Genomic DNA, 10,310 nt, shown 5'->3' with positions numbered 1-10,310 from the left:
AAATGGTGTAGGAGCTAAGACAAAAAATCAGGACCATAGACAGCTCCAAGTGGAGCTAAGGAAATTACAAACTGGATTCCATAGCCGTGCATTGGCCCTGTGTGAAATATGACACACAAGTGAACTGTGGTGTGTGTGTTTTACTTGATCAAATAAGATCACAATGTCAGCAAAGTCCTTTGGGTTGCAGTGATTAACCACCCCCTGCAAAGCTTCGTGCCACACTATTCAAAAGAAGTCACAGAATTTTTTGTTGCGGTGGCTATTAAAATCGAAAGCAAGCTGACTATAAGAGAAATGCCCTGATGCAACTTGAGTGAAGAGAGAGCGAGGAGGAGATAAATCATTTTGATAGACAGGTCTAGCTTCCAATGAGAAAGAATTATTTTATCAAGGTTCTCCAATCACTGTGCTTTGGGGGAATAGCGCAGTCGGTAGATCCTGAGACTCTTAATCTCAGTGTCATAGGTTTGTGCCCCATGTTGGGCAAAAGATTCCTGCATTGCAGGGGGTTGGACTAGATGACCCACGTGGTCCTTCCAGCTCTTCAATTCTATGATTCTGTGTTCATGGAAATAGTTGGTTTGGTGGGTTCATTCATTGCTCTTTTTCAAAATCTGTCTCTTGGGAGCAGGATATTTAGAAGAACGCTGGACTAGTTCGAAACCCCCCACCCCACCCTTTCTGATCCATTTCTGATGATCAAAAAGCAATACAGTGGGACCTCAGGTTAAGAACTTAATTCATTCTGGAGGTCCATTCTTAACCTGAAACTGTTCTTAACCTAAGGTACCACTTTAGCTAATGGAGACTCCCGCTGCTGCTGCACGATTTCTGTTCCTATCCTGAAGCAAAGTTTTTAACCCAAGGTATTATTTCTGGGTTAGCGGAGTCTGTAACCTGAAGCATCTGTAACCCGAGGTACCACTGTAGCCGGCATTCATTATTGTATTTTCATCACACCACCCACATCTTTCTTGTTTTTTCCCCAGTTAGCATTTGTTTGTGCCAGGTTTTAGAGTTAGCGTGTTAAGTAGATTGTAAGACGAGCCCGCTTGGATCAGGCAAAAGGCTCATTTTGTCTAGAATCCTGCTCTCACAGTGGCCAACCAGATTCCTGTGGAAAGCTTGAAAGGACAGCCTGAGTGCAACAACACTCTTCGCTCCTGCAGTTTTCAGCAACTGGTATTCAGAGGCATACCATTCTGGCAGTGTGCGCAGCCATTGTGACTTGAAGCCACTGAGAGCCTTATTGCCCATGAATTCTGTTAAGTTGTGGGCGAACATATCAGACGACACAGCGATTCTTCAACAGTTCTTGTTTATTCAGAGGCCAGAATAGAACTGAACTGAAGAGCTCAGTCAGCCTACTTATATAGAGCTCCAGAACAATGTAACTGGTGCAACTTTCTAAAACTATCCAATCACTGAACGTCACTTTTGATCCTTCATTTGCATAACTATCTACAGTATCCCCCTGATGGCCCAGGGTGAGAACTTCAGTACATAACAAATTCATCTGATCCTTCCAAAGTCCTCTAAGTTGGTGCTACATCTTGTGGGAGCAAACTCCATAAATTAAATACGTGCCATGGGAAGAAGGACTTTATTTTGTCTGCCTTGCATCTGCCGACATTCAGCTTTATTTGATGGCCTATTCTTAGTAAGTGGGGTCTACTCTGAGTAAAGCATCTGAGTTTAAAGCCATCTTCTTCTAGCCACATTCTCCACATCCCTGAATAATTGTACACACCTCTGTCGCTCAAAGTAATCCCCACAGGGGTGTAGGGCTAGTGGTGTAAATTCCTTTGGTCTCCACTTTTTTATAAACCTTTTGCTTCCTCTTTGTAATCAGTTTTGAAGAGTCCCAGCACAAAAGGCTTTCGATGCCTGTCTGCAGTTTGGCGGTTTTCTTTCATGGCAGCAATGTTCACCTGCTGGGAACTTTGTTGTCCAGCAGAGCAAACTTCTTCAAAATATCTTCCTGCCATTAGCACCAGGCAGTTGGTTCTGGGAGCTTCCATTTAAATTTCCCACAATGCCTCTGTGGCATCATATCTTAGCCCAGGGACTTGTGGGGAACAGCCTCCCCGAGCCTGTTGACACTGATTGGAGTGCTGCTGTTATCTCACATGCCCACCACTGCCAGTTAGACCACCTTGGAGACCCTTTGATATATGATGGAAGCCTCTATCTCAAAGGTGCTTAACCACCAGCTCTCTGGATGTTGCTTATCATTGGCCGGATCATACCTGATCAAAGACACTCTGCACATGGTTAAGGATACTTGGCACACACATACATTTTGTTACTCTTGAGAAAGTGCATCCTGCGTATGCTCTGATGCACATTTTGTAATAAAATGTGGCTCTCCCCATTCCATCAGAATTTTGTTGCAGAGAATTTGCACTGAAAATATTTCCCTCTTAAGTTGGGACATTTACTTCCATAAATTATTATTAAGTCTCACGGCTACCTTTGATTTGTTGGATCAATCCATCTACCTCTGATGGATGATTTAGAAGGATTGGGTCCGGCATCACTTTTGCTGTGTGTGCGCGTGCCAGTATCCATACCCAGCAGAGTTACATCTCAACGCATCTCCTTCCTTGGAAGCATCTTTGGGGTTGGAGGTACACAAAGGAGGCAATAAACACTCATGGATGCCTTAAAGATTCAGTCAAGTGTAGAGGTTTACTTGACAGGCATAAAAGCATATCGGTAGCAAAGATATACAGACATTCACCACTGTCAAGACAGGCTTAGAGTCCAACAAGAGGCCAAGACTCACTCTCTGCTTCTCTCACCGCAAGGCGTAAGCAAAAGACTCACAACAAGTTACACCAAGTTACACATAACATTTGTTATCAGTGCTTCCTGTCACACTGCACATGTCCAAAGAAAAAGCTCCCACAGAAAATGTCCTGGCATAGGCAAAACAATCTCAGCCTTCTGCTGCTTCTTGAAACTTCTGTATCCTTCTCTGTTTCTGGAACAAATGAATCTCGCACACAGATAGAGAATATCCACTGTGATTCCCTGTTGATCTGGTCATTTACCCACTTGATTTTTAAACTCAAGGAAGAGTTTAAACTGCCATACACAAAATATCTCCCTCTCTATTGGTGGTTTCATTCTAAAGGAGCATATGCTGCCTCAAGTGGTGGACACAGGTATTGCACTGCAAGGATTTATTTATAATCAAGTTCTTCAGTTATTTATTTTTTGATTTGATTTTGGGAGAAGCTAATAAACTAATCAATAAGAAAGTCAGCATGTGAAGAAGGGCAAGCCATTTAGATAAGAAAGATGTGGTGCAGCAATGACATTCTGCGATGTAAGAGTCAGCTGGTTACCGAGCTTTGGTGGAAACAGCTGCACTGCACTCAGCCGTAGCCAGATCCATACTGATTCCTGCAAACGTTCTTGGCCCCAGTTTGAGCATGGTACAGGAAGCCTCATTAGCGCATCCCTTTACGGAAACATCCATGGTCGGAACCTCTGCAAGAAATGGCCAACATGTTGGTCAGTATCAAGCCTGCAATGAACAGCTCTCTCTGCCCACTATAGTTGCCACCACCCTTTTAAAATGAAATTTTGGAGAAAATGTGGATTAGCAATGGATGGGTCACAGTCAATTTCTGGTTCATGTTATCATCTCATGTATTCATAAGCTTTTTTTCCTGTTTCTGTGTCATTCTGCAGATCTTTTTCAATGCATTAAAATTCAAAAAAATCTGTATGAATTTTACAGATACTTTACAGGTACTCTTTTTTTAAAAAAGCTGAGGATTCTATGCAAAATTTGGAGAAGCATGAAAACTGGAGAATAGCTGCTTTAACCCACCTGTTAGTCTAAAAAAGGTAAAGGTAAAGGACCCTTGACAGTTAAGTCTAGTCTCAAACGACTCTGGGGTTGCGGCGCTCATCTCGCTTTGCTGGCCGAGGGAGCCGACGTTTGTCCACAGACAGTTTTTCTGGGTCATGTGGCCAGCATGACTAAACCGCTTCTGGTGAAACCAGAGCAGTGCATGGAAATGCTGTTTACCTTCCTGCCAGAGCGGTACCTATTTATCTACTTGCACTTTGACGTGCTTTCGAACTGCTGGGTTAGCAGCCTACCTAAACCAGGTGGTTATGGAGTTGCCATGGGGATCACTCTGGTTACCCCACTCTTCAGCACATTTGAAGATCAGGATGATGGAAAGACAATTTTGAAAACACTGAATCTCTCTACCTGTGACGTTGCCAGCAATGTTGATGCACTTGGTCTCTTCTCCATTGCAGGCAACAGGCTTTGCATTGCACTTGGTGGAAAACATCCCAACACAGCCAGGACACTGGAGACCATTGGGTTTGGTGTCTGGTGGTGGCAGCACTATGGAGAGAAATGGAAGGTCAGCCATCAGGTGTCTTTTACCAATGCCTGACCTCAACTCTGAAACAATAGGGGGCTGAGGAAGAAGCAAGTTTTTTCACTATCCTCAGCTCTTTTGATGAAAAATAAGGTCGGAAGGAATTAAATACTAAATATTAATGTTCTGAATTTGTATGCTGAAAGATTCAGGACATATAAAATGAAGCATTAAAAAGGTAAAAGAGGTAAAGCACCCCTGGATGGTTAAGTCCAGTCAAAGGTGACTATGGGGTTGCGGCGCTCATCTCACTTTCAGGCCTAGGGGAGCTGGCGTTTGTCCACAGATAGCTTTCTGGGTCATGTGGCCAGCATGACTAAACTGCTTGTGGCACAACGGAACACTATGATGGAAACCAAAGTGCATGGAAACACTGTTTACCTTCCCACCACAGTGATACCTATTTATCTACTTGCACTGGCGTGTTCTCAAACTGGTAGGTTGGCAGAAGCTGGGACAGAGCAACGGGAGCTCACCCTGTTGCAGGGAATCAAACCGCTGACCTTCTGAGCGGCAAGCCCAAGAGGCTCAGTGGTTTAGACCACAGTGCCACCCGCTGCCACAGGAGACAGTCATGGCCATCAACCTGGATGGTTTTAAAAGAGGATTGGACAAATTCATAGACCACAAGGTTCTCATGGCCACTAGCTATGATGACTATGTTCTATCTCCATCCTCAGAGCTTCTGAATACTATTTGCTGGAAACCACAGGAGGGGAGAGTGCTCTCATGTTCAGGTCCTTGGGGGTTCTCACAAGCACCTAGCTGGTGATTGTAAGGATGCTGGACTAGATGGGCCATTGTCTTGATCCAGCGGACTCTTTTTATGTTCTTAAGATTTTATGGACTAAAGCTCCCTCCCCACTGAGAAGTGATAACAAACAAGCACAGAGTTACAGCCAGGGTGGAGAACTTGGGATCCTTCTGGTACTGCTGGACTACAACTTTTAACATCTCTGACCATTGACCATGCCCACTGAGGCTGATGAGAGTTGAAGTCCAACTTCAACTGCAGAGGCAGTTTCTCCATCCCTGGGTTAGGGGGCAGAGCATTCAGATCGGAGGGTATTGGCAAATTAGAAATCTGTCTCAGTGTGATGCCCCAGTCTATTAAATTTAACTCCACTGGGCAATTTTATTTTAATTCCACTAGGAAGTTGAGTTCCTGTTTTGCCAGTCAGTTCTTGGTTCAGTGAAAGGAGGCTTACCGTGGCTGCTGAGTTCTTAAAGATGGCTCCAAGGCTGTAAGGCTTATAAGCAGAAGTGGCTGCAGTGGGAGGGTGTTGATGTGGAGCCATCATCCCTATACTGTTGTTGCTGATGCTTACTAGTACTGTGCAGGGCTGGTGGGTCAGGGCTGTGGTGAGGTTGGGTCTGTGAAGGTATACCAGGAGAACAAGCCCATGCTCCCCCATCAGGGCACCTGCACCATCCCAACCTTGTTGCCACCATCTTGGTAAGTAGCAACAATGTTGGTGTCAGTAGGGTTCTACATTGGCTGCTCCTACATAATGGACTGAGCCCATTATTCTTCCTGGGAATCTAGGGTCCCATCTGCACTATACATTTAAAGCAGTATCATAACACTTGAAACAGTCATGGCTTCCTTCAAAGAGTCCTGGGAACTGTAGTTTCTAAGGGTGCTGAGAGTTGCTAGGCAACTTCTGTACTCCCCTCACAGAGCTACAGTTCTCAGATTTCCCTAAGAAGAGGAACAGACTGTTAAACCACTCTGGGAATTGTAGCTATGTTGGAGAACTAGGGGTCACAATTAGAGGGCAGCCATGCAAGTTTCTAGATCTTATAGACAAGACAGTACATACCAGGAAGTGAGACTGTTCGACTTTGATTCTCCTTGTAGCAGACGATATTTGATCTCACTTGCATTCCACTCCCAAGATTTATCTCTTCAGCACCAATTTTGCAGAAGCTGGATGAACCACAGTCCTTAGCGACAGATGTGATTATCACGGGAGCTGCACAGGTGATTGAGAAGGGAAAGGTTGAGTCAAGAATAGGGCAGCCCCCTCCTGATAATGTTGAAGAAATTTCTACACAGACATAGTTTTTGTGAGGGGTTTGCTTCATCCACATCCACCCAATGAATAGTCAACATATGAAATTTTCAGCATAGCACCTATGTGATATCTCAGCCCAAGACTCTCAAGAATACCTACGTTGTGAATACTCCGTCAGACTGATAATGCAGGTATCTTGACCAGCACCACAAGTCTTCATTTCACCAGTACAGTTGTTGCATCCGCCATAGCACACCTCACACTGAAGACAAGTACCTGGAGAAACAAACACTTAGCTGTTTTTACCATTCATAGAATTGTGCCCACCACAATTTAGATGATTATTTTTACCATTATTATGCAATGCACACTTTACAGAGTGTCACAGATAAATGACAAAGGAGGAAGAATCTGGCAAAAGCAAGGGCTATAAGAGAGGAACACAAGCAAAGCCGTGTGTTTTTTTGGCTTTGTTTTAGCCAAATATTTCATTACACAGGTGGATCTGGAATAGGGCACCTCCAGATGATTTGGACTACAACTCCCTTCATTCTTGATCAATTACTAAGCTGACTAGGGTTGATGAAAGCCGGGGTTCAGGAATATCTGGAGAGCACTTCATTGCTGCTGTTGGTTGATAACTTGTAGGTTTGCTAGCCATCTCTCTGGTCCCATTCCATGCTCCATCCCACCTGGGAATAACATTCAAAATATTCAGAATGGTGGCTAGTTTCTTGCACAGATTTCTCAGAATGGGTTGAGATGTTAGTTTTATGCCATCAGCATATCTATTGACTTCGGAAAAAGAAGCATTGGCTTTGTTGTTATCTCAGCAGCTACCAACTCTTGCAGAACCCAGAACAGTCCCATAAACTGGTAAGACATCTCCTCACCTGTAGCTAGGAAAGTACCCAGGAGGAAGCAGCCAAGGAGAGACCACATGGTGATTTTTCTGTTACAAAGAGGCAAAACACTCAGTTCACCAGAGTTGTCTAGAAGGGAGATCAGAAATAAACAGACCATGCAACCAATTATTTATATATAAACTCTATGTACCATCTTTTTTTCTTTTTCTTTTTTAAAAAAAGTTTAATTAAAGCATAATGAATTGAAGCTAAAAACTACAGCAGGGGAGCATTACATTGTGCCATAGAAGGAGAAGGAGAAGTGGTAACATACCATTATAAATCAAGACACTAACATTTCCTGAGCTGGCATGGATGGTGAATGCTGTCCAAAGCTTAAGAAATAAAATTCCACCAGGTTTTTTGTGCAATCTTTCCATCGTGTGCAAAGTGCTGCACAGCAGTAACACCTCAGTAGTGACACCCAGGTCCTTTTTAAAAAAAACAACAACAACCAACTTATTAAATCCATGGGAGCATGGGTCAATGGTGGCCCCCTCCTGGTGGTTGGAGCTGCATTTGCCATGATGTGACAGAGCAGCCACAATTCAGGAGAAGCTCCAAATTTGCAGCCCGTGGAGCTGCTGCCATCAACCCAGACATCCCCCTGCACTCTCAGCACTGCCTTGCCTCCTCCCCATGAATTTATTTGCTTCTTTAACTGTTTATAACTGCACTTTCATAGAGCAAGGCGGAATGCAGCCTAAAAATGTAATGCTGCAATGAAAAAAAGAAAGAAAGAACACCAAACACATCTGTAAAAGGTGCTTGCAAAGAATCTCACGTTCAGAAGGAGTGTCTAAACAGTACGGTTTTCAGCAGACATTTGAAAGTAGACAGAGCTGCTGGCAGGGAACTCTACAGTGAAGAGACTTTCCACACACAGAGCCTAGGACTTGTTGATCATAAGGTCGGTGGTTCGAATCCCTGCGACGGGGTGAGCTCCCGTTGCTCAGTCCCTGCTCCTGCCAACCTAGTAGTTCGAAAGCACGTCAAAGTGCAAGTAGATAAATAGGTACCGATCCAGTGGGAAGGTAAACGGCGTTTCCGTGCGCTGCTCTGGTTCGCCAGAAGCGGCTTAGTCATGCTGGCCACATGACCCAAAAGCTGTACGCTGGCTCCCTCGGCCAATAAAGCGAGATGAGCACTGCAACCCCAGAGTCGGCCACGACTGGACCTAATGGTCAGGGTCCCTTTACCTTTACCTTAAAGGCCAGCTGGCATGTGGGACCACCCAAAGTGGGCCAACATTAGACCTTAAAGATCAAGGTTTGAACTTAAGGAATCACATAGTCCTTAAGGTACTTTGGGACCAAAGTGGGCCAAAGTTTTCTAGGGCTTTGTGATTTAACACAGTAATCTTGAACCTGGCCTGGTAGCAAACTGGTAACCCATGCAACCTAACCTACCTCCGAAGGGTTGTTGCGAGGATAAAATTGGGGGGGGGGGCGGGGGTGAACTACGAGTTCCTTGGAGAAAAGGAAGGATATGAAAGAAAGAGAGAGAGAAAGCTCAGTGGCAGACAGCATGAAAAACACAAAGAAAGCCTCAAGATCAGTCCTCAACATTTCCAGGGAGGTCTGGGAAGACATCTGCTTGAAAGCCTGGAGAGCTGAAACCAATCAGTGTAGGCAACACTGAGAGAGATGGGCCAATGGTCTGGCTCAGTATAAGGCAGGTCCCGTTGTTCTTTGGAAGGATGAGCTTACCTGGGGCTCCAAGCAGCTGCAGCAGAAACGATCGTTGCCAAAGGTCAACTGCATAGGCTGAGTGAATGTGCACCATTCCTCGGGCTATTTATAGTAGAGATGCAATGTCATTTTTTCCTCCTCAGCTGCTCCTCCCAGCTATCCATCACCCAGCTGGGACACTCTCTTCCATCTCAACGAAGAAGGAAATAAGAAATAAATTTCTGGGCGGGAACCCTCTGTTTTTTTCAGGGAGAGCACGAGGCAATGCGTCAGGAGATAGAAAAACTCCTTGGGAGTTTTTTTTGCTTCACCTGGACAGCTGGGAGTTCATTTTGCTTCACCTGGACAGCTGTGACTTGACTTGACTTCACCTGGAGTTCATTTTGCTTCACCTGGACAGCTGTGACTTGACTGCAAGGCTTACATTTGTGCAAAACCCACCTGAAAAATTGTCTGTGTGGTTTGGGGGCTGCCCTGAAATACCACTAGTGAAGCAGCATCCCAACTCGTCTTCCATTCTTGGCCAATTGTGGGTGACACATATGGACTTTGTGGGGGTCTTTAGAGCAGCTATCACCAGCCTGGTGCCCTCCAGATGTTTTGGACTACAACCCCCATCACCTCCTTGCTAGCATGACTTTTTCTGTCATAGCACTGAGGCTGTAGAATGCCTTAATGACATCAGAAGAGCCCTGACGGATCAGACCAATGGCCCGTGCAGTCCAACATTCTGTATCCCACAGTGGCCAATCAGATGCTTGGGGGACATGCACAAGCAAAGCATGAGCACAGTAGCCCTCTCCTACTGTTGTTCCCCAACAAAGGGCATTCAGAGAGGCACACTCTCACTGATTCTGAAAGCATATAGCCAGGACTAGCCGCCACTCATTGCCTTGTCCTCCATGTTTTTGTATAATCGCTTTCTAAATCCATCCAACTTGGCAGCCACCTCTTTGTGGAATCCCATAGTTTTAATGCTGCATTGTGAGAAAAAAACAACTACATCTTTTTCCTCTGTTTTGAATATTGCAGCATTCAGCTTCACTGGACTATCCCCTTTCCTAGTACTATGATAGATGGAGAGAGAGAGAGAGAGAGAGAGAGAGAGAGAGAGAGAGAGAGAGAGACTCTTATCCTCTTTCTCTGCATAATGCACAATGCCTGCATTGTATCAAGAATCAGTGTCCATACCCGCCACCATTACTCTGATGAAAATCAAGACACGCTGCACCAAAATATGTGGGTCTTTTGGCTTGCGTGAGTGCACCACACCAAAATGCA

General features: G+C 44.9%; 1 protein-coding gene across 1 annotated transcript; it reads right to left on the bottom strand.

The window, feature by feature from the left end:
* Positions 1-1,683: 1,683 nt before the first annotated feature.
* Positions 1,684-9,787, bottom strand: LOC308482952 (phospholipase A2 inhibitor gamma subunit B-like). The gene is made up of 7 exons (XM_081016477.1): positions 9,396-9,787; positions 9,048-9,317; positions 7,327-7,425; positions 6,593-6,709; positions 6,239-6,391; positions 4,238-4,378; positions 1,684-3,501 (listed from the first exon to the last, which is right to left on the bottom strand). Exons 2-7 carry the CDS (start codon positions 9,121-9,123, stop codon positions 3,353-3,355), a joined length of 735 nt encoding a protein of 244 aa, XP_080872603.1. The 5' UTR covers positions 9,124-9,317; positions 9,396-9,787; the 3' UTR covers positions 1,684-3,352.
* Positions 9,788-10,310: the final 523 nt, after the last annotated feature.

The sequence above is a fragment of the Podarcis pityusensis genome, assembly GCF_964106645.2.
Source record: "Podarcis pityusensis genome assembly, chromosome: 8".
NCBI classification, from domain to species: domain Eukaryota; kingdom Metazoa; phylum Chordata; class Lepidosauria; order Squamata; family Lacertidae; genus Podarcis; species Podarcis pityusensis.
Note: the sequence above shows the minus strand (reverse complement) of the source record. Positions and strands in the feature narration are given on the sequence as shown.

Excerpts from the sequence above, each read along its gene's own strand:
- LOC308482952 (XM_081016477.1), bottom strand. The coding sequence starts at position 9,123 with ATGGTGCACATTCACTCAGCCTATGCAGTTGACCTTTGGCAACGATCG. Across the intron at positions 7,426-9,047 it reads GCAGCTGCTTGGAGCCCCAG|ACAACTCTGGTGAACTGAGT; the intron begins GTAAGCTCATCC and ends TCTCCCTTCTAG. Across the intron at positions 6,710-7,326 it reads GGGTACTTTCCTAGCTACAG|GTACTTGTCTTCAGTGTGAG; the intron begins GTGAGGAGATGT and ends TTGTTTCTCCAG.